General features: G+C 47.3%; 1 protein-coding gene across 1 annotated transcript in view; it reads right to left on the reverse strand.

The window, feature by feature from the left end:
• IL17RC (interleukin 17 receptor C) overlaps positions 1-22,815 on the reverse strand; it is a 26,157-nt gene extending 3,342 nt beyond the window's left edge. The window contains exons 1-15 of the mRNA XM_023510654.1: positions 22,507-22,815; positions 22,199-22,220; positions 21,863-22,015; positions 21,540-21,614; positions 21,341-21,450; positions 20,031-20,142; positions 19,655-19,699; positions 6,711-6,850; positions 6,431-6,490; positions 2,923-2,977; positions 2,662-2,843; positions 2,517-2,567; positions 862-907; positions 616-737; positions 324-383 (exon numbers count right to left, since the gene is read on the reverse strand). Coding sequence (XP_023366422.1) covers positions 324-383; positions 616-737; positions 862-907; positions 2,517-2,567; positions 2,662-2,843; positions 2,923-2,977; positions 6,431-6,490; positions 6,711-6,850; positions 19,655-19,699; positions 20,031-20,142; positions 21,341-21,450; positions 21,540-21,614; positions 21,863-22,015; positions 22,199-22,220; positions 22,507-22,611 — 1,338 coding nt within the window. The 5' untranslated portion in view covers positions 22,612-22,815. The remainder of the gene's footprint in view (positions 1-323; positions 384-615; positions 738-861; positions 908-2,516; positions 2,568-2,661; positions 2,844-2,922; positions 2,978-6,430; positions 6,491-6,710; positions 6,851-19,654; positions 19,700-20,030; positions 20,143-21,340; positions 21,451-21,539; positions 21,615-21,862; positions 22,016-22,198; positions 22,221-22,506) is intronic.
• Between the last annotated feature and the right edge of the window lie 257 nt (positions 22,816-23,072).

Below are 23,072 nucleotides of genomic sequence, written 5' to 3' on the forward strand. Positions count from 1 at the left end.
TTTGGCAGGCCCGGGCTGGATTCAAACCCACCACCTTAGGTGTATGTGGCTGGCGCCTTAGCCATTTGAGCCACAGGCACCGAGCCAAGAAATCTTTTCTTCAAGCTCTCTCTAGAACCCAACCCTTAGGACCTGTGGGTTTGGTTATCTGTTTACTGATCTCTAGCCAACAGTGAACTCCTTGGGGATAAAACTCCTGTTTCTTCTACTCTTAACTTTCCAGGGCTGAACACAAAATAAGCACAAATAGACAATAGGTTAGTGCTAGCTCTAGGACTATTGCCTTTAGGCATTCTGGCAGGGCCCTTCTGCCTCCTACTCACCTGCAAACACTGGCCAGACTGCAGGTCTTGTAGTAACTGCTCTCCAAGGTAAGCTGCTCTCTGTCAAGCCAAGGGATGAGGGGGCTGTTACTGGGGGGCAGCTCCTACTAGGCTGCAGCTGGGAAAAAATGGGTAGGGGGACTGGGAGACTTTTGAGAGGCAACTGAACAGGGCCCAGTTCTGAGTCACCCCTACATCCCCACAGACCAACACAGGTGGCTGAAGTGAATATTTGAGCCAGGTGTGAGAAGGTGCTAGAGAGATCTGTGTGGGAGGGTTCCCCAGCCCTCACCGTAGAGGCCCTGCTGGTCAGTGAAGTACAGCCACTGGGTTCCAAGGCACAGAGTGATCTGCTGTCCTGGGGGCCTCGTGTCTCCACCAGCAACACATCATCCTTGAGGGGCCCTAGGGAGTCTGGAAGGGGTGAGATGCCACTCTGACCAAAACCCCTTAGTGGGAGTTGCCACTTGCCCTCCCGTCATGCCCTGACCCTCACCCCCAGGAGCCCCTGCCCCAGCCTCCTCCAGCCTCCACTCACCAGCCCACAAGCACTCTTGCAGCTGCATCTCCTCCCAGCTGCTCACCTGCTTGGAAGAGGCCAGGGTGAGGGGCATAAGGGTGAGCAAGCTCCAAGGCCAGAAAGACCACAAGAGAAGGAGCAGGCAGGAGGAGGCCTGTCAGGGTGGGCGGATCTGGCTCAAGGATGGGTGATTGGGAGTCACTCATCTTTCTTAGCCCAAGCCTTGAGAAGTCATCTGTGCTAAAGGGCTTCTAACTCTAAAGCTCTTTTCATGTTGTACAAAGCACTTTATACCAGGGGTCCTCAAACTTTTTAAACAGGGGGCCAGTTCACTGTCCCTCAGACTGTTGGAGGGCCGGACTGTGGGCCCCAGGATGAGTTGGTTGCTAAGCAGGACAGGCAGTGGCAGTAAAAACACCTGGCAGGGGTGGCGCCTGTGGCTCAGTGAGTAGGGCGCCTGTCCCATATACTGAGGGTGGCGGGTTCAAACTGCAACCAAAAATAGCTGGGCATTGTGGCGGGTGCCTGTAGTCCCACCTACTTGGAAGGCTAATGCAGGAGAATCGCCTAAGCCCAGGAGTTGGAGGTTGCTGTGAACTGTGACTCTACAGCACTCTACCAAGGGCAATAAAGTAAGACTCTGTCTCTAAAAAAAAAAAAAAAAAAAAAAAAACCCACTGGCAGGCCAGATAAATGTCCTAGGTGGCCTACATGTGGCCCGTGGGCCGTAGTTTAAGGACGCCTGCTTTATACATTCTCTCCTCTATCTTCTCAAAGAGAAGATTCTCTTTTCACCCCACTTACAGTTGCAAGCCCAATCCTCTCTATCCTTCCATCTCTCCCCATAGTGTTTATGTGCTATGTTAACTTACTGTATAGTTTACTTACAATGTTCATTGTCTGCTTTTCTTATTAGGACAAAAGTTCTAGAAGGGTGGGTACATTTACTGGTTTTGTTCACTGACAGATCTATCACAAATGCCTAAAACAGTGCCTGGTACATAGTAGATGCTCAATAAATCTTGAATGAGTGAATTTTTTTTTTTTTTGAGACAGAGCCTCAAGCTGTCCCCCTGGGTAGAGTGCCGTGGCATCACAGCTCACAGCAACCTCCAACTCCTGGGCTCAAGCGAGTCTCCTGCCTCTGCCTCCCAAGTAACTGGGACCTCAGGCGCCCACCACAATGCCCAGCTATTTTTTGGTTGCAGCCGTCATTGTTATTTGGCGGGCCTGGGCTGGATTTGAACCCGCCAGCTCAGGTGTACGTGGCTGGCGCCTTAGCCGCTTGAGCCACAGGCACCGAGCCGAGTGAATATTTTCTATAATCACCCCTTGAAGTTGTAGAGCAAGACATTGTATAGGTGGGTAAATACAATAATGATAACAATTATAAAAGCAGCCAACATTTAGTGAGCATTTAGTCTAAACTAATCCCTGAAGTGAAGCAATTTTCTTACTTCATCTTCGCAACTACTCTGTGAAGTAGTTACTGTTATCATCTGCAGTAAATCGATAAAGAGACTGATGTTCAGAGAGGTGAGACAGGGTCCCATGCACTTCCAAAGAGAAAGCTATAACCATACACCTCAGGGGCCCAAGAACAAAATGGGTGGAGAGTATAGCAAATTGTCTAGGGGGTCTTACCCCCAGCCCAGCTTGGTACCCTTTCTGACCTGGACACAAAGGTTAGGGTGGCCTTCTAGCAATGGGAATTCACGGGCCTTCTGTGGAAAGAGGAGAATGAGTGAAATCACAAAAGGGGACCCCTGAATTCCCCACTTTCCCCCTACTCAGGGCACCACCCTCCGCCTGGCTTACGTTTACGGTGACATTCTCCCAGGGCAGCAGCGGAACAAGTGGCCTGCAGGGGCCCCCACCCAGTGCCTGCCAGCACAGCGCCGCCTCTGCGTGCAGCGAGCACGGCGCGTCCAGCAGCCAGCTCTGTGGGGACAGCAGCCGCAGCCGAGCAGCACGCCAGAGGTTCTGGTGCGCTCGAGGGTCTGCAGGGAAAGGGCGTGGGTCATCGCGCGGCCAGCATGTGTCCACCTGCACCGCCCCTGGCCTCGCCACACAGCTCACCCTCCACGAAGGGGCAGATGTTAGTCCTGATGGAGTCAGGCTCCAGGGGCCACACCTGGAAAGGAAAGGAAGCCAGAGTTTGAGATTGCTGTGAGCTATGATGATGCTACGAACTCTACCCAGGGTGGCAGAGCCTCTGTCTCAAAACAAACAGTTGAAAAAAGAATATCAACCCAGACAACCTTCCATGATATCATGAGTATGTGCTGGGCCCTCTGCTGGGCCCCGGGGACGCATTTACTCAGCACTTGCAGGGTTCTGGTCTTTTACAAAGCCTGGGGATACGCACATTTATTCATCCAGCACACACACAACACTGAGCTCTGGCAGCATCTTTCTTTCTTTTTTTTGAGACAGAGTCTCAAGCTGTCGCCCTGGGTAGAGTGCTGTCGCATCAGCACACAGCAACCTCAAAATCCTGGGCTTAAGTGATTCTCTTGCCTCACTATAGGCTCCTGCCACAACGCCTGGCTATTTTGTTGTTGTTGTTGCAGTTGTCATTGTTGCTTTAGCTGGCCCAGGCTAGGGTCAAACCCACCAGCCTCAGTGGGTATGTGGCCAGCGCCCGACCCACTGAGCCGGGAGCACTTCCTGCAGCATCTTTCAATAAGCTTTAAATGAGCACCTATTATATTTCTTAGCACTATGGTAGGCACAAGGAACGTTCCCTATTCAATTTTAATTCATTCCGCAATCACTTTGTGAGCTTTTTTGATGTGCCTGGTAATGTGCTAAGTACTAAGGAAACATTCATATATCCCTCAATAGACTGTTGTTGTTTTTTTTTTTTTTTGAGACAGGTCTCCCTCTGTTGCCCAGTCTAGATTACAATGGTGTCATCATAGTTCACTGCAACTTCAAACTCCTGCCTCAGCTTCTGAATTAGCTGGGACTATAGTTTCCCACACCACACCGAGCTAACTTTTCTTTCTTTCTTTTTTTTTTTAATAGAAATTGGGGGGGGTCTCACTATGTTGCTCAGGCTGGCCTCAAGTGATTCTCCCACCTTGGCCTCAGCCTCCCAAAGTGGTAGAGGGAGCCACTGCACCTGATCTCTTTATAGATTTTTTTTTTTTTTGAGACAGAGCCTCAAGCTATCCCCCTGGGTAGAGTGCTGTGGCATCACAGCTCACAGCAATCTCCAACTGCTGGGCTCAAGCGAGTCTCCTGCCTCAGCCTCCCAAGTAGCTGGGACCACAGGCACCTGCCACAACGCCTGGCTATTTTTTGGTTGCAGCTGTCATTGTTGTTTGGCAGGCCCGGGCTGGACTCAAACCTGCCACCTTAGGTGTATGTAGCTGGTGCCTTAGCCACTTGAGCCACAGGCGCAGAGCCCCTAGATTTTTTTTTTTTTTAAGAGCATCTACTGGCTGGGTGCAGTGTCTCATGCCTGTAATCCTAGCACTCTGGGAGGTGGAGGCAGGGGGATTGCTTGAGTTCAAGAATTCAAGACCATTCTGAGTAAGAGCAAAACTGTCTCTACTAAAAATAGAAAAACTATAGTTCCAGCTACTAGGGAGGCTGAGGCAGAGGATTGCTCAAGCCCAAGAGTTTGACATTGCAGTGAGCTATGATGATGCAATGGTACTCTTCCCAGGGTGACAGAGTGAGCCTCTGTCTCAAAACAAACAAACAGTTGAAAAAAGAATATACTTACTGTGCTTTGAACTTCTTTCAAAAATAATTTAATTTATTATCCTTAAAAATTTTTGCAAAAATAAAATAAAATTAAAAATTTGCAGCACACCTAAGATCCTCTCACTAAAAATCACTGAAAATCCTGCTTTTGTTAAGAGCACTTACTATATGGCAGGCATTGTGCTTGGCAATGAGGACATTTAAATCACAGCAAACATTTCATGAGCATCTGCTGTGTCCTAGTGCTGTGCTCTAGTGCTGTGCTAAGTAGTAGAGATGTGTTCGTTCATTCATTCAACAATTAGCACCCACTATATCCAAGCACCTTGGAAGACTCTGGCAAAGTGATTACATTCATATTAGATATGATTTGGTTGATTTCAATGAAATCATAAACACAGTTGTCTGTAGTAAGGATAAAATATGTAAATAAATTAGCAAATCGATCACTCACTTCACAATATTTATTGAGCATTTGTTGTGTACAAAAAGAAATTAGACAGGGCGGTGTCTGTGGCTCAAAGGAATAGGGTGCCGGCCCCATATGCAGGAGGCGGCAGGTTCAAACCCAGCCCTAGCCAAAAACTGCAAAAAAGAAAAAGAAATTAGACAAATGCTCAAATAAGAAAGGAAGCAATAAATGGATAAGAAAGGACAGGAGAGGTACAAGGGAATTTAAAGGAAGGAGAGGCCAGATGGTTCAGGAAAAGCCTTGGGAAAGAGGTGACAAATGAGCTGGAAAGATTTTGTTGTATGGAAAAGTTGTGGGGGCATTTGAGGTAGTGGGAGCTGCCTGAGCAAAGACACAAAGACAGGTGTCTCTTGTTAAATAGTTCCAGTAGATGTCACAAAGGTCCCATGAAGGGAAAAAGACAGTGGAAAAGTTTCCACTGGGGGCAGATTATGGGGTCCAGAATGCCAGGGAAGTGATGGGAAGGGAGATAAAGCTGGAGGTTATTGAAACTGGGTAGAGAAGAGGTGGTAGAAGCCAAAACTGGACTGAGATGGACAGGAGGGGGAAAGAGAATGAGCGACATTAATGTCCAAGGTGAAATGAATGGGTCCTGGGGACCAACGTGTCATCAAAGGGAAAAGAAAGAGCCAACGTATTTCAGCCTGGATGTGCCACACTTCTTTACGACAACGCCATGAGGCTGGTGCTATTATTAGTCCCATTTTACTATGGGACACAGGCTTACAGAAGTGAAGTGACTTGCCCAAGGTCAAACACTTAGCAGATGGCAAGAGCCAGGAGTCAAACTGAGTCCACAGTACATGTTATGCCCTGCAGCAGAGCACAAAGAGGGATTCAGAGCACTAAGGGAAGGCTTTGAGGAGGAGGTGACATTGGGAGGAGGTCATGAAGCATAAGTAGGAGTCCTAGTTTGGTGCTCGTAGCTCAGTGGTTAGGGTGATGTCTACATACACCAAGGCAGATGGGTTTGAGCCAGGCCTGGGCCTGCTAAACAACAATGACAACTGCAACAAAAAAATAGCCGGGTGTTGTGACAGGCACCTGTAGTCCCAGCTACTTGGGAGGCTGAAGCAAGAGAATCATTTAAGCCCAAGAGTTGGAGGTTGCTGTGAGCTGTGACGCCACAGCACTCTACCGAGGACAACATAGTAAGACTCTGTCTCGAAAAAAAAAAAGTAGGAGGCCTGGATGAGGGATCAGGAAGAATATTCTGGGCATATAACAGGCAAAAGGTATGAGATAGTAAAAGCCAAGGGAGATCTAGCCCTCCCAGGGAGCCAAAATTTCTACGTCAAACAGGGGCACAGAGAATGGTGAGAGCAGGAGGTGAAGATCACTCTTCTCACCATCTTCCCAATCTCCTTCCACTGGTACCCAGCTAGACTCTGTTCCTACCTGAATACAGAGGCAGGGAACCAGGTCGGTGTGGTTCAAGGTAATGGTCTGTGGCCCAGTCTGTGGAACAAGCAAAAGGAAGGGAGTTGGAGAAATTTGGAGGAGGAAAGGGGGGAGGCCAAAGTCAAGGATACCAGGCAGGTAGAAGTTCCTGTGTGGTACTTCTGTGTCCTTGTTTCAGGTGTGTCCTCTTCAAGGGCCCTCCTTGATAATTCACACACATCCTTAACAGGGCATCTGCCCCAGAGTGGGAATGGACTTGGGGCGGGGGAGGCCTCACCAGGTTTCTATTCCACCAGGGCTTTGAGGAGCCTTGGGCCTGCTTCCAGTACAAGGAGAGGCCAAAGCTCTGCTCCTGAGAGACTTCCAGCACCAGGCGTACATCATCACCATCTGTAGACACATTGAGCCAGGGCGAGGCTGGGAGGGAGACAATGAGAGAGGCCAGCTTAGACTTCCTTCTCTTTATTTTTTTTTTAGTAGAGACAGAGTCTCACTTTATCACCCTTGGTAGAGTGCTGTGACGTCACAGCTCACAGCAACGTCCAACTCCTGGGCCTAGGAGATTCTCTTGCCTCAGCCTCCAGGGCAGCTGGAACCACAAGGAGCTCACCACAACGCCCAGCTATTTTTTTGTTGCAGTTCAGCCGGGGCCAGGTTTGAACCCTCCACCCTTGGTATATGGGGCCAGTGCCCTACTCACTGAGCCACAGGCACTGACCGACTTCCTTCTCTTCTGTACGCCCAAGCCTGGGCCATACCCACCAACTAGAATTAAGTTTCCTTTAAACCCTTTAGACTGGGAGGCCCTTGGAGGGTGCCTGTGTTCCCCTCTCAAACCAAACTCTGCCCCCAGCAGCTGGCCCAGGGCTGAGTTCATGGAGGCCCCAAGCGGTAGCCTTAGGCCAGCTCTTCTCCTTGCTTCTCCCTTTGCAGCCAGAAGTGTCTGTAACCAGCTCCATAAGCAAAAACATCTGTTTATATTCTTTATGAATCAAATTCCCAGGCCAGTAAGATTTGCTGATCAGAACTTCATTACTTTCTGTTGCATGAATCCGTTCCCTTCTGAGTTTTATTTTCCCTCAGAAACAGCAAAGCCTCCTTGCAGCCACAAGATATCACAAAGCCTTACACTACCTGTTTGTCCACAGAAGACAAGTGACACTCCACCACAGATTGTGCCCAGGGATCTCATCCCACCTGCTCACAGAGTGAACAAATGGCCAATTATAACCCCTAGATTGTTAGACTACTAAAATCTCTGCCCTGGGAGGGACTTAGCCACCATTTTTTTTACCATGTGATGTATGTTCTAGCATTTCTTGCTGCGCTTGCGTGCCCTGAACTCCACCTGAACAAGTAAGGATGCTCACTCACTTCATGCATTATTCATTTCACCTCCAGAAAAAACTCTGACTCCTTTGGTCTGGGAGACAGATTTGAGCCAGTCCATCCTACTTCCCAGTTAACACGTCCTCCACAATCAATCTCCATTCTTCCTTGGCAATCCTGTTGTCTCAGTTATTGGTTTTCTGTGTGCCAAGCAACAGAGGGAACCCCCAATGTAGGTTCTTTTACAATTTGGAGGTTCATCTGGTATCCATTGCTCATGGCTTAGTGGTCACTGAGTGGAAAAAGACTTTGAAGCCTCCCTCGCAGATGCCCAGCTCTGCTGGAGGTTGGTTCTGGTTTCTCTCCATGGCTGTCACCAGTCCCAAACACATCCTTAATTGTTAAAATGGACCTTTAACTTTAGGACGTTGACATCTGTGTCTAGAGGGTCGCAGCATTAGGAAGGTTGAGAACCACTGGTCTAGATAAATACCATGCAACAGAGAGCTCTTCTTTCAATCTGGGGAATTCCGATTTGAATTTGGGTTGGAATCCTCAACCGTTAGAGAGTACGACCTCTGACTTTCTATTTGGCTTATTGGGACTGCAGTCCATTTGGAGTGTGTGTGTAGTCTATAAGAAATAAAAATTCAGTCCCCAAATATAGCCTTTTGGATTACATTCTCCAAAACTAGTTGAATATAGCTATGAGCCTCCAAAAAAGGGAAAAAATGATATACTATGTTGCCTTAATTTAGCTTCAATATAAATTATAACCAAAATATCATCTATATACTGTAGAATGATTCTTTAAAAAAAATTTTTTTTTTGCTCAGCGCCTGTAGCTCAGCAGCTAGGGCACTAGCCACATACACCAGCGCTGGTGGGTTTGAACCCAGCCCAGGCCCGCCAAACAACAATGACAATTACAAGAAAAAATAGACAAGTGTTGTTGTGGGTGCCTATAGTCCCAGCTTGAGAGGCTGAGGCAAGAGAATCACTCGAGCCCAAGAGTTTGAGGTTGCTGTGAGCTATGACACCACAGCAGTCTACTAAGGGCAACATAGTAAGACTCTGTCTCAAAAGAAAAAAGAAAAAGATAAAAATTTTTTTAGGGCCAGCCATAATTGCTCATGCCTGTAATCCTAGCACTCTGAGAGGCGGAAGTAGGAGGATCTCTTGAGCTCAGGAGTTTAAGACCAGTGTGAGCAAAAGTGAGACCCCCATTTCTACTAAAAAATAGAAAAATTAGGCTCAGCACCTGTAGCTCAGTGGCTAGGGCGACAGCCACACACACCAGAGCTGGAGGGTTCAAATCCAGCCTGGGCCTGCCAAACAACAATGACAACTACATCCAAAAAATGGTTGGGTGTTGTGGTCGGGTCCCTGTAGTACCAGATACTTGGGAGGCTGAGACAAGAGAATTGCTTAAGCCCAAGAGTTTGAGGTTGCTGTGAGCTATGATGCCACAGCACTCTACCCAGGGCGAGAACTTGAGACTCTATTCCAAAAAAAAAAAAGAAAAGAAAAGAAAAGAAAAATTAGCTGGGCTTGTGGTAGGCACCTTTATTCCCAGATACTTGGGAGGCTGAGGCAGGAGAATTGCCTTGAGCCCAGGAGTTTGAAGTTGCCGTGATCTAGGCTGATGCCATGGCACTCTAGCCTGGGGCAAGAGAGTGAGACTATCTCAAAAAAGGGAATTTTTTTTTTTCTTAATATCTAGTTGGGCTTGGTGCCCATAACTCAGTGAGTATGGGGCCAGCCACATACATCGGGGCTGCTGGATTCTAGCCAGGCCTGAACCTGCTGAACAACAATGACAACTGTGACCAAAAATAGCTGGGCGTTGTGGCAGGCACCTGTAGTCCCAGCTGCTTGGGAGGCTGAGGCAAGAGAATTGCTTAAGCCCAGGAGTTGGAGGTTGCTATGAGCTGCAACGCTACAGCAACTCTACCAAGGGTGACATAGTGAGATTCTGTCTCAAAAATAAATAAATAAAATAAAATCTCTAGTTGAAAATGTCCTAAAGATGATTAAAGAATTTTTAAATCAAGATATCTTCCCACCTCAGCCTCTCAGAGTGCTAGAATTACAGATGTGAGCAACTGTGCCTTGCCCTAAAAAAAAAATTCTTTTTAAAGAATCATTTAGGCTGGGGACAGTGGCTCACACCTGTAATCCTAGCACTCTAAGAGGCCAAGGTGGGTGGATAGTTTGAGCTCACGAGTTTGAGACCAGCCTGAGTAAAAAGCAAGACCCCGTCTCTATTAAAAAGAGAAAAACTGAGGCAAGAGGAATCACTTGAGCCCAAGAGTTGAAGGTTGCTGTGAGCTATAACACCACGGCACTCTACCCAAGTGACAGCTTGAGACTCTGTCTCAAAAAAAAAAAAAACCAGAATCATATTACAATATATAGATGATATTTGATTACAAGTCATACTGAAGCTGAATCAAGGCAACATACTATATAATTATATTAAATTTCTTGGCTACCAGGGGCATCTAACCTTTTTATCTCTGCCATACTTTGGAAGAAGAGTTGTTTTGTGCCACACATTAAATACACAACACTAACAAAAGCTGATTAGCAAAAAAAAAAAAAAAAAGTCTGTGCATACTTTTGTGACATATGACACCATAGATGAACAAAAAGTGTCCTCACAAAATCAGCATGTGGCTGTGGGCTGCATGTTGAACACCCCCAAAAGAATCCCAGAAAAAGACCTAGATCTCAGCACCCACTGTCAAATGCCTGGGATTTGAATAGTCTCAGAGGCCGAGAAATCTCCTCCCAGACTGAACAGGGTAGCAATCCCCACCACTTGCAAGCAGCTGCGAAGATTCCCATGTATGATAAGGTTTTGTCAAACTTTTAGCCTAATAAGCAAACCCCTCTATGAAAACTTAAAAAAAAAAAAAAAAAAAAAAGAAAGAGAAAAGCCCCTTCTTCAGACAGGGAAATGTCAAAAGACTTTTTAATTAATGAAGAGAAAACTGATGATGCCCCCATGCTGGGCCTCCCGGATGTGCACAAGCCTTTTACTTTGTTCATTCAAGAAAGACAAGGGATTGGACTCAGGGTATTAACTCAAACTTTGGAGGCTAAGAAGTAACCTGTGGTCTGTTTCCCTAAACAATTAGATGTAGTGGTGAAAGGGTGGCCCACTTGTTTGAGAGCAGTTGCTGCTACTTGTGATATTTTACAAGAAGCTGAAAAGTTTACCCTTGGACAGCCAGCAACTGTTCATGCTGCATGTTACATGTCCCCCTCCTAGTACAGAAGGGGGACTATTGGTTACCATCAGGCTACTCTGTTCAATAATCCTAACACAACTCTAAAGACAGTGTCCACCTTAAATCCCACCACCTTGCTGCCTGTGAACTCTCACTCCCTTGTCCATGATTACATTCAATGATTGGCCAAGTATATTCTAGCCACCTGGATTTGAATGATAAGCCCTTAAAAGATTTGGATGAAGAGTTCCCTGTAGATGGGAGCAGTTTCATGGAACACAGAACAAAGTTGGGTGTGCTATGATTACCAGCTAACAGGTATTAAGGCACAAGCCCTACCTTCTGGGATTTGAAAAGCTAAATCCATCATATTGACTATGCCCCTGTATCATGAGAAAATTAAGTATATCAACACTTAGACTGATCCTAAGTCTGTCTTTATTGTGGTACACGCTCATAGAGCTATTTAGAAAGAATGAGGATATCTTCTAAAAATAAAGAAATTAAATACCTCAGATTCTTCAATTATTAAATGTAGTTTTATTACCTAAGGAAGTAGCCATTATACACTGCTGAGGACATCAAAAAGCAGCCATTTACACTGTGAAAGGAAATACTATGGCAGATTTGATGGCCAAAAGAAACAAACAAAAAAGCAGCTCAATATAGCTGGGTGTTATGGCAGGCGCCTATAGTCCCAACTACTTGGGAGGCTGAGGCAAGAGAATCACTTAAGTCCAAGAGTTTGAGGTTGCTGTGAGCTGTGACACCACAGCACTCTACCCAGGGCAACAGCTTGAGACTCTGTCTCACCACAAAAAAAAAAAAAGAGAGAGAGAAAATGATTTGGCTTGGTGCCTATAGCTCAGCGGCTAGGGCACCAGCCACATACACTGGAGCTGGCAGGTTCAAATCCAGCCCAGGTCTGCCAAACAACCATGACAACTACAACCAAAAGAAACAGCCAAGTGTTGTAGCGGACACCTGTAGTCCCAGCTACTTGGGAGGCTGAGACAAGAGAATTGGAGGTGCCATAGCACTCTACTGAGGGTGACATAGTGACACTCTGTCTCAAAAAAAAAAAAAGCAGCTCAACAAATGAATTGTCAAGTGACTTCAATTTCCTCTCCTCAGTTAGATAAATTCAATCCCCAATGTTCCAAAAAAGATCTAGAGCAGTGGTTCTCAACCTGTGGGTTGTGACCCACAGGAACTGTATTAAAAGGGCCATGGCATCAAGAAAGCTGAGAACCACTGATCTAGAGGCTCGGCACCCGTAGCTTAGTGAGTAGGGCATTGGTCACATACACTGAGGTTGGTGGGTTCCAGCCAGGCCTGGGCCTACTAAACAACAATGACAACTGTAACCAAAAAATAGCCAGATGTGGCAGGCGCCTGTAGTCCCAGTTACTTGGGAGGCTGAGGCAAGAGAATCGCTTAAGCCCAAGAGTTAGAGGTTGCTGTGAGCTGTGATGCCACAGCACTCTACTGAGGGCAACATAGTGAGACTCTGTCTCAAAAAATAAAAATAAAAATAAAAATAAAAAAGATCTGGAGAGCTAAAAAATACTATTATACTTTGGGAATTCTCAAAGTATAATAATCAAAATTGGCTCACAAACGTGGAAGAGAAAGTCCTCCTTCCTGAAACTCAGATCAGTGCTTAAGCAGATTCATCACAAAGTGCCCATTTTGGATGAGACGCCACTTTACAACATACACAGCCCCCAAACCTCAGCTTTGGGTTATTTTTTGGCTTAAAAAGCCCTTTTAAACTAAATTATTCCTAGGTATGGGCTTCCATTAACTCATTGAAGAGACAACAAAGCAGGACAGCATCTGTGGCTCAAAGAAGTAGGGTGCTGGCCCAATATGCTGGAGGTGGCAGGTTCAAACCCAGCCCCGGCCAAAAACAGCAAAAAAAAAGAGAGAGAGAGAGAGATAATAGAGCCGCCTTCATTGCCAAAATTACCTAAGAAATATTGAGAATTTGAAAAATTCACTAGAAATTACATTCATTTTGGAGAACCCGTCTTTGGGGGGAAACCAAACAAATAAATAGGACTTTTAAAAAAGACTCTCTCTTGGGGCGGCACCTGTGGCTCAAAGGAGTAGGGCGCCGGCACCATATGCCGGAGGTGGCGGGTTCAAACCATCCTCGACCAAAAACTGCAAAAAAAATAAAAGACTCTCTCTTTACCTGTTATTGGGAGAACTCAAAATCATAAACAAAAAAGACTCCCCAAAATTTGTCAAGATACCAACTTAACTAGCCATGAGTGGTGGCACACACCTATAATCCTAACACCCTGGAAAGAGGATTGCTTGAGCTTAGGAGTTCAAGACCAACCTGAGTAAGAATGAGATCCCTTCTCTACTCAAAGTAGAAAAAATTGGCAGGGCCCGGTGGCTCACACCTGTAATCCTAGCACTCTGGGAGGCTGAGGCAGGTGGATTGCCCGAGTTCCAAGTTCAAGATCAGCCTAAGCAAGAGCAAGACCCCCATCTCTAAAAATAGGCAGGTGTTGTGGTGGGTGAGGCAACAGAATCTCTTGAGCCCAAGAGATTGAGGTTGCTGCGAGCTATAACGCCATGGCACTCTACCAAGGGCAAAGTGAGACTCTATCTAAAGAAAAAAAAATTTAAACCTACTGTTACCCACAAATGGCCTTATAAATTTTCAAACAGGATCAGGTACAGTTTGTGCACCTCTTGGATATATTTTTGTCTGTAGACACAAAGAAAAAACTTCTTGGGCTTATGATTGCTTAAGCAGTTGGACCAGGGGTCCTCAAACTTTTTAAACAGGGGGCTAGTTCACTGTCCCTCAGACCGTTGGAGGGCCGGACTGTGGGCCCCAGGACGAGTCAGCAGCTAAGCAGGACAGGCAGCGGTGGCAAAAACATCTGGCAAGCTGGACAAATGACCTAGGCGGGCTACATGTGACCCTCAGGCCATAGTTTGAGGATGCCTGTTTGGACAATGAGGGACACTCAGACTTCTCACCACTCCCTTCTCAGTCCATAACAGATCTGGAGTTGCTCACTGAACCAGTTCCCTAAAATTGTTTTCATGAATAACTAGGGAAATTTTAGAAAGAGACTCCATCTAGAGAATCCCAAAACAGTATCTCCAAGGTGGAATCTCAGATAGAGATGACGACTTCTTCGGACACACCCTGCTACCCTGATAGGGAGTGGCAGCTCATCAGCCTATCTGTAACCTTGAGAATTAGCACTATTGGAACTGCAATACTGGGCAGCGCCTGTGGTTCAGTGGGTAGGGCGCCAGCCCCATATACCGAGGGTGGCGGGTTCAAACCAGGCCCAGGTCTAATTGCAACAAAAAATAACCAGGCGTTGTGGTGGGCACCTGTAGTCCCAGCTACTTGGGAGGCTGAGGCAAGAGAATCTCCTAAGCCCAGGAGCTAGAGGTTGCTGTGAGCTGTGACGCTACAGCATTCTACCAAGGGTGATAAGGTGAGACTCTGTCTCTAAAAAAAAGAAAAAGAAACTGTAATAAATAGCTGCTCAACAAAAATCTTTAGACTTTTTAGCTCGAATGGTTCTTTTTTTTTTTTGTAGAGACAGAGTTCTACCCTGTGCCCAATGGTCACAGCTCACTGCAACCTCAGACTTGGGCTGTGGGCATCCTGCTGCCTCAGTCTACTGGAATTACAGGCGCTTGCTGCGGTTTTTCATCAGTCAAGGTCTCACTCACGCTCAGACAAGCCTTGAACTCCTGAGCTCAAGCAATCCTGCCACCTCAGCCTCCCACAGTGCTAGGATTATAGGCATGAGCCACTACACCGGTAAGCTCAAATGGTTCTTAACAATCACATCAATCTTGAGTACAGGTTAGACAATTAAGTTTGTGAACTCATTTTAGAAAAGTACTCCTCTGGGCCATCTGGTGACCACAGTGATATTCAGCAATGAAATATGTAGCACGTTTTCTAGGATGAGTTTGCAAACTTAATTGACAGACTTCATATAACAGAACAAGGAGGGTGTTTATATTATAATTCTTCATGCTGCATTTGCATAATTACCTCCACAGAAGTGGAAATAATCTCACTCAGTGGACCTGAGGCAGCGTCACAGCTCACAGCAACCTCAAACTCTTGGTCTCAAGTGGTTCTCTTGCCTCAGCCTCCCAAGTAGCTGGGAGCAAATCCCCCCAGAATCTGCTGAACTACAGGTGCCCGCCACAACACCTGGCTATTTTTAAAGATGGGGGTCTCACTCTTGTTCGGGTGGGTCTCAAACTCCTGAGCTCAAGCAGTCCACCCGCCTCAGCCTCCCGGAATGTGAAAATACATGTTGATTAAAATTAGACAACTAGGTTTAAAGAGATGATCTTAGAATGGGAGTTTTGGTCTCTTGGATTCCTCAGGGTATTTGTTCTTTCTGGGATCTTAAAATTTAGCCTTTCCCCTTTACTGCTTATTTTACTATTCTATTCTATTATTTTTTATTTTATTTTATTTTGAGACAGGGTCTTACTCTGTTCCCCTGGCTAGAGTACAGTATCTTCTCCATAACTCACAGCAACCTCAAATTCCTGGGCTCAAGAGATTCTCCTGGCTCATCCTCCCAAGTAGCTGGGACTACAGGTACATGTACTACTACACCTGGCTAATTTTTTCTATTTTTTGTAAAGATAGGGTCTCACTCTTGCTCAGGATGATCTCAAACTCCTGAGCTCAAGTGATCCTTCTACTTTGACCTATCAGAGTGTTAGGATTACAGGTGTGAGCCACTGTGCCCAGGCAGTACATATTTTCTTGATTTATCTCATGACAAACATATAAATTAAATGCAGATTAAAATGTTCTTTCGGCTTGGCACCTGTGGCTCAAGTGGCTAAGGCTCCAGCCACATACACCTAAGGTGGCAGGTTCGAATCCAGCCTGGGCCTGCCAAAACAACGACGGCTGCAACCAAAAAATAGCCGGGCGCTGTGGCGGGCGCCCGTGGTCCCAGCTACTTGGGAGGCTGAGGCAAGAGACTCGCTTGAGCCCAGGAGTTTGAGGTTGCTGTGAGCTGTGATGCCATGGCACTCTACCCAGGGGGATAGCTTGAGACTCTGTCTCAAAAAAAAAAAATCTTTCAAAACTATAGACAAAAGCGATCAAGTAATGGTATTAGAGACATTCATCATTTACCTATGATTCATGAGTACTTTCAACAGCAGGCTCAACACTTTCATTCCTCAAACCCCAACTATACCTCATTTCAAAAGTAGCCAGATCATTAGACACCTGATTCCCCAAGATTGAGGACTAAACAAAGGGGGAAATTGTAACTGACTCCATAAGCAAAAATACCTTCCTCTAGTAATTATGTCTTAAGTTCCCAGACCAGTAAGATTTGCCGACCAGAACTTTGTAACTTTCTGTTGCACTGATCTGTTACCTTTTGAGCATTTCCCTCCAGAATCCGCATAACCTACTTGCAGCCACAGATAACCACAAGGCCTTACACTACCTGTTTATCCACAGAAGGCAAGATAAGTGACAGCCCACCACAATCATGCCTAAGGGCCCACTAGGCAACCTATTCCTTGCATCTCACCTGTGCACAAGGATGAACAAATGACCTATAATACCCACTGGCTCATTGTACTACTGAAATCTCTGCCCTGGGAGGGACTTGTCCACCATTTTTTTTTATAGTGTGATGTATGTTCTAACATGCTTCTCACTGTGGTTGCATCCTCTGTGCTCCACCCAAACATGTAAGGATGCTCACTCACTTTGTGCATTATTCATTTCACCTCCAGAAAAGACCTGACCCCATTGATTAGGGAGGTGGATTTGACACAGTCCTTTCCTCCCACTTTCCAGTTAGCACATGCTCCGCAATAAATCTCCTTTCTTGACAATTCTCATTGTCTCAGTAATTGGCTTTCTGTGTTACAAACAACAGAGAAATCCCTCCTCCCCAATTCCTTAACAGATTCTATAACCTCTTTTAAATAGTTTTCCTCTGCTTAGAACTGTGACTTCTCTAAACTCTCCTTCTAGAACTCATGTCTTTGATCACTCTGCTGCAGACACACTGGCCTCCTTGTGGTTACTCAAATGCATCTGACACACTCTTGGCCCCAGGCCCTCTCTGCACTGGAGCCTTAACTCAGATACTCACCCGGCTCCTCCCTCTCCGCCTTAAGGCCTTTCAGTGAGGCCATTCCTGACCACTGCAACTTCCAACCTTCCTTGAATTTTCTCCTTAGCTCTAACAATCATCTAACTCATTGTGTACTTCGTATCTCAGGTGTGCTTCCCCCTCTCTCCAATCCCAACTCGCAGCTCCATAAGGACAGGGATTTTTATCAGCTTTGTTCCCTGATTTATCTCCAGTGTACAGGGCCATGCCTAGTCCAAAGTAATTAATAAATACCTGTTGATAAATGAACGAGTATCTACCAAATGAATGAAACAATGAGATGGGCTCGGCGCCTGTGGCTCAAGCGGCTAAGGCGCCAGCCACATACACCTAAGGTGGCGGGTTCGAATCCCCAGCCCGGGCCTGCCAAACAACAATGATGGCTGCAACCAAAAAATGGCCAGGCGTTATGGCGGGCACCTGTGGTCCCAGCTACTTGGGAGGCGGAGGCAGGAGACTCACTTGAGCCCAGGAGTTGGAGGTTGCTGTGAGCGTGATGCCACGGCACTCTACCCAGGGAGATAGCTCGAGGCTCCGTCTCAAAAAAAAAAAAAAAAGAAACAATGAGAGGCATAGTGTGGGGCAGCGCCTGTGACTCAAAGGAGTAGGGTGCCAGCCCCATACGCCAGAGGTGGCAGGTTCAAACCCAGTCCCAGCCAAAAAAAAGAAATGTATAGTGTGGGGTGGCACCTGCGGCTCAGTGGTTAGGGTGGCAGGTTCAAACCTAGCCCTGGCCAAACTGCAACAAAAATAGCTGGGCATTGTGGCGGGCACCTGTAGTCCCAGCTACTCAGGAGGCTGAGACAAAAGAATCGACTAAGCACAGGAGTTGGAGGTTGCTCCAAGCTGTGACGCCATGGCACTCTACCAAGGGTGATAAAGTAAGACTCTGTCTCTTAAAAAAAAAAAAAAAGGAAAGGGTCTATCTGTGTTTTCAAAGCTCTGGTGCTTAGTAGTCTTTAGTGAATTGCCAAAGAAGCAGGCCATGTTTGATTTTATGAAACCAAAAAGAAACTGAAGTTGAAAAATATTTAATAGTTAAAAAAAACTCACAGTGTGGCTCCGTGTCTGTAGCACAGTGGTTACGGCGCCAGCCACATACACAGGGGCTGGCGGGTTTGAACCCAGCCCAGGCCTGCTAAACAAATGACAACCACAACAAAAAATAGCTGGGCATTGTGGTGGGCATCTGTGTTCCCAGCTACTTGGGAGGCTGAGGCAAGAGAATTGCTTAAGCCCAAGAGTTAAAGGTTGCTGTGAGCTGTGATGCTACAGCTCTCTACTGAGGGCGACATAGTCAGACTCTGTCTCAAAAACAAAACAAAACCTCATGGTGTTTACATTTTAATCTTGGTGCTAGTTATGCAAGTGTATACATATGTAAAAACTAATCTCACTAGACATTAACATTAGTGTACTTTACCCCCTTAAGGTGTTAAGGTGTTATACACTATAAACAAAGAAAAGAAAAGGCCAGGCAATGGTGGCTCACATCTGTAATCCTAGCAGGTTGGGAGGCTGAAGTGGGAAGATAGCTTGAGGCCAGGAGTTTGAGACCAGCCTGAGCCACCTAGTGAGACCCCCTCTCTCCAAAAAATTAAAAATAGAAAAATTAGGCAGGTTTGGTGGCCATGCCTGTCACCCAAGCTACTCAGGAGGCCAAGGCAGGAGGATCACTTGAGCCCAGGAGTTTGAGGTTGCTGTAAGCTATGATCATTCCCTTGCACTCTAGCCTAGGTGACAGAGCAAGATCCTGTCTTAAAAACTAAAATAAAACAAGGCGGCGCCCATAGCTCAGTGGGTAAGGTGTCAGCTACATACACCCAGGCTGATGAGTGCAAACCCAGCCCGGGCCAGATAAAACAACGTGACAACTGCAACAAAAAAAATAGCTGGGCATTGTGGTGGGGCCAGATAAAACAACTTGACAACTGCAACAAAAAAAAATAGCTGGGCATTGTGGTGGGTGCCTGTAGTCCCAACTACTTGGGAGGCTAAGGCAAGAGAATCTCTTAAGCCCAAGAATTTGAAGTTGTTGTGAGCTATGATGCTATGGCACTCTATCCAGGGTGACAGCTTGAGACCCTGTCTCACAAAAAACTAAAATAAAACAAACAAAACAAAAACCATATGCAAATAGTGCATGGGGAAAAAACAGAACTTTGACTTTTTTAGCTCTTATTTCAGGTTTAATATAATTTTAATTTTGAATATATGGAGAGGGAACCACAATCTTGACAATGCTTTGGGCCTCCTCACGTCCCTGTGACTAATACATGTTTGTTACATGCCACAAGACTGTCATCTTTATATCCCCAGTGCCTAGCAGAGTAGCAACTCTGCAGTTCATGTGTTATGAATGAATAAATGAATATGCCCTGCAAGCTTCTGGGATGTGGTAGCCCAGAACTGAAGCAGACCCAAGCGTCACTCACACTTCAGACCCTGCCCCTCCCGCCTCCCAGCCCATGGGCCCTATCCCCTACCCCAGCAGCTGTGGATGCTGTTCCGGACTTCGAGCCCCCTGCAGTCTGGGGAGAGATCACAGAAAAGCCTCTAGTGGGGCTGGGGGCCAAGGAAAGAAGAGGGGCAATCACACCCCCAAGGTGCTCTGGGAAGGGCTCACTGTCTCCTAAATACCACCCACATCTATCCAATGCAAAAAGCACCTTCCCCAGGGGCTGGAAAGCCACATCACCCAGGAAGAAAAGACCCAAGGGACTGACTCTGAGAAGTGAGCTCAGACCCCTGCCTGAGAGTGGATGGGACTAGGAACAGGGTGAAAGCCAGCAGAGTGGCCAGAGGGGAGAGAGACTAGGTGAGGCCAGGACTTGGGGCCCCTGGGGCTCTGTGGCCACTTACCAGGCAGCTGTTGTGTGAGGTTGAGTTCCTTCTGATACCTGGGCTGAGTGTAGGACCAGATTCGCACCTCACCCCCAAGGGCAGCCTCAAAGCAGTCAAATACTACAGAGCCCTGTGAGGAGAGGGGTGGGGGACAGCTCGTGGTACAGGCCTGTGAGCTCATCTGTGTGCACCACACTGCTCCCCTCCCCCCATCTCCAGTGACTATATTTATACTGTATAGCCTAAATCTACCATTCAGTTTTTCCTGTAAAGGTCCCAATTCAAAAGCAAACATCCCCAGTAAGGTTAACTTGAGTCCCTGCCCCCATCCCTGCTGTCCTGGATCACCTGGCCAAAGCTAAGGAGATGTTCTTATACCCAGTGCCTCCCTGGTCCTCACGATTGCCTTGTGAGATGGGACAAGCAGACATTCTGCCGGTCAACAATTTTCCAGATAAGAGAATATTGGCTGGGGGGTTAAAGCTTTGAGAAGTCAGAGGATTTGAGTGATTTGGGCCCAGTGGGAGAACAAATCTTCCAACCACATGTGGCCTCCTGAGGCAGGGAGAAGCCCCAGCATCCTGCACCACACATGTGTGGCAGGGCTCTTTCCCTAGTCTAAGAGTCCAGAAAAGTGTATCCAGCCCCTAGACCACCCCTCCCCAAGCCTCAGTTTCTCTATCTGGAAAGTGAGAGTAATAATACAGGTAATGTCCAGTTTGTGGAGTAGTTTTGAGAATTACAAAAGAAAGGGAAAATTAAATTTATTGAGACCCTTTAGCACTGGGCATCACTCCAGTATCAAGTTGTTTAATTCTCACAACAGCCATATAGGGTAGAACTATTTTTATTTTTTAAATAGTCAACAGGATGAGGCGTGAATCTGGTGGTACACTTTGCCCAGGTTAGCAGACATTTCACAAATAACCGATAAGCTGGTAAAAAAGTGCTCAACTTCATCAATCATCAGCGATGTACAAATTATAACCACAATGATATACTACCATTACAACATAGAATGGCTAAAATTTAAAATTACAACACCAAGTACTGGCATAGATGAAAACCAAGTGAAACTCCTGTACACTATTGACAGGAATATGAACTAGTAGAATCGCTCTGAGAAATTGCTTGGTGATTTCTCACAATGTCAAACATATGAGATTGGATTATTCTTATCCCCATTTTACAGACAGAAAAACTGAGGCATAAAAGCCTGAACGAACTTGTCGCGGCTCTGATCAGAATTAGGACCTAAAGAGTCAATGCATGTAAAATTGTTTTATAGATTTCATATTTAGAGGGGGTTGTTATCATTATTTGCATACCACAGACTGACCAGGCTGCACAAGAGCAGCAGGGACTTGCACCTCCAGCAGGACGCAACGTGTAGTAGGGTAACCCTGGAAGGAGAGCACGACTTGGGCCTGGAGAGAGGCTGTGAGAACAGGGCAGGCTTGGTCAGGCCCAGGGGCCTTGAGAAAGGCCCCTGACAAGGAACAGTTGGGCCATCTGGGTTCTCCTCACCATTCCTAGACGTCTCAAGTTCTTGGTCAGCTGCTCTTCCATACTTTTCCTCCTCATCAGGCTCTTCCCAGTGCCCTAGGAGAACCCAAGAACAAGGCCCAGGTGAGGTCCCTCCTCCGGGGTAGCTTTCACCCTGGCTTCCTTCCAGAAAGTCCAGTGCTGGAAACCAGGCACAGACCTGGGGAGACCAAGCTGGCTGGCGGTTCTTTAGCAAGTGTCCTCCAGGAGTACACTGAGCACTGCCTGACAGACCCTCCAGTCCTCAAGCCTGCCCTGGGCACTAGCACATGTGAACACGAATTGTCACAGGATGACCCACTCACCATGCACAGCCAAGTGGACAGCCACACGCACACAGAGGTCGCAGTCAGTTTCCTGGTGGCACCTCAGCACCAGCTCTGTCTGCAGGTGAGTGGGCACCAGCACGGGCCCCAGGGCAGGCACAATGCTTCCAGGCAGGCAAAGCATGTCACCATCTGTGTGTGAAGGGGGAGGTGAGAGCCGAAGCTGTCCAAAACCCAGAGTTCAGCAGCACCTGACACCTCCAGATGGCCAGGGAGCTTGGCTCTTCCAGGGTTAAGGGTGGGTAGGGAGGGCATGGGACTGGGATAGTTATCCTCCCTTCAGCTAACTTGAGAAGTTCTTTTCTCAATACTCACCCCAGAGGTGGCAGGAGAGGCCCTGGGAAGGAGAGAAAGGAGTCAGAGTTTATGCCCTCAAACCCAAGCCCCTTTCTCTGCCTGAGACACTTAACCACCTCCTTCTGGGGCTACTTATTCCAAACCCCTCCCAGAAGACAGATCCAGCTTTTCCCTCCTCCCCGCTCCTCTCTGCTCCCATCAGTACCAGACGGACCAGCCTGGGCAGTTCTGGTGGTGGCAGCAGTGACAGAAGCCAGGCTGGGGCTTTGCTGGGCCAAAGACTGAACCTTGAGCCTTCCCTGATCCTCCCAGGTTCCCAGACTCACCGGAGAGCAGTGGGCAGCGTCCTGAGGCTCCACAAGCCTCTCCAGCGAGAAGACCACAGGGCTTCGGCCCAGCGCCAAGGACAGCAAGAACCAGGGCACAGGCATCTTCCAGGGGCCAGGCGGCACCGAGGCCTGAGGCCCTGTTCTGCCCCCCCGAGGGGGGGCAGACACCCCACCCCTGACCCCACTCAGCCCCGTGTCTGTGAGTGACAGGGGCCAGAATCCCTCCCCAGCCTCTGGAGTCCCAGGGCTGGATAGCCCGTGCACTCCCTCTTCTAGGAGTCCTGAGTCTCGTCCCAGTTCCAGCCCAGAGTGCTTTCGTTTTGGCTCCCAGCAGGCAGCAGCTGTTCCCGCCCCTGTTCCCTCCCTCCCACCAACACCAGGCCTGGGAGCCAGTAGCCTTGGCCTAGGATGGTGGCCTTGCCTCCTCCTTCTTTGGTTCTCCTCCTCCTCTGCTGACACCTGAATGGGAAGGGCCCTTCAGGGAGGCACCATGGGTAAGGCAGCTCTTGCCCTAGGAGTCCCTGAGAAGGAAAACTCTGACTTAGTGCACCCAGGGCCTGGGC

This window comes from Otolemur garnettii, unplaced genomic scaffold (assembly GCF_000181295.1).
Source record: "Otolemur garnettii isolate 467f Iridium unplaced genomic scaffold, OtoGar3 scaffold00015, whole genome shotgun sequence".
Classification (NCBI taxonomy): Eukaryota; Metazoa; Chordata; class Mammalia; order Primates; family Galagidae; genus Otolemur; species Otolemur garnettii.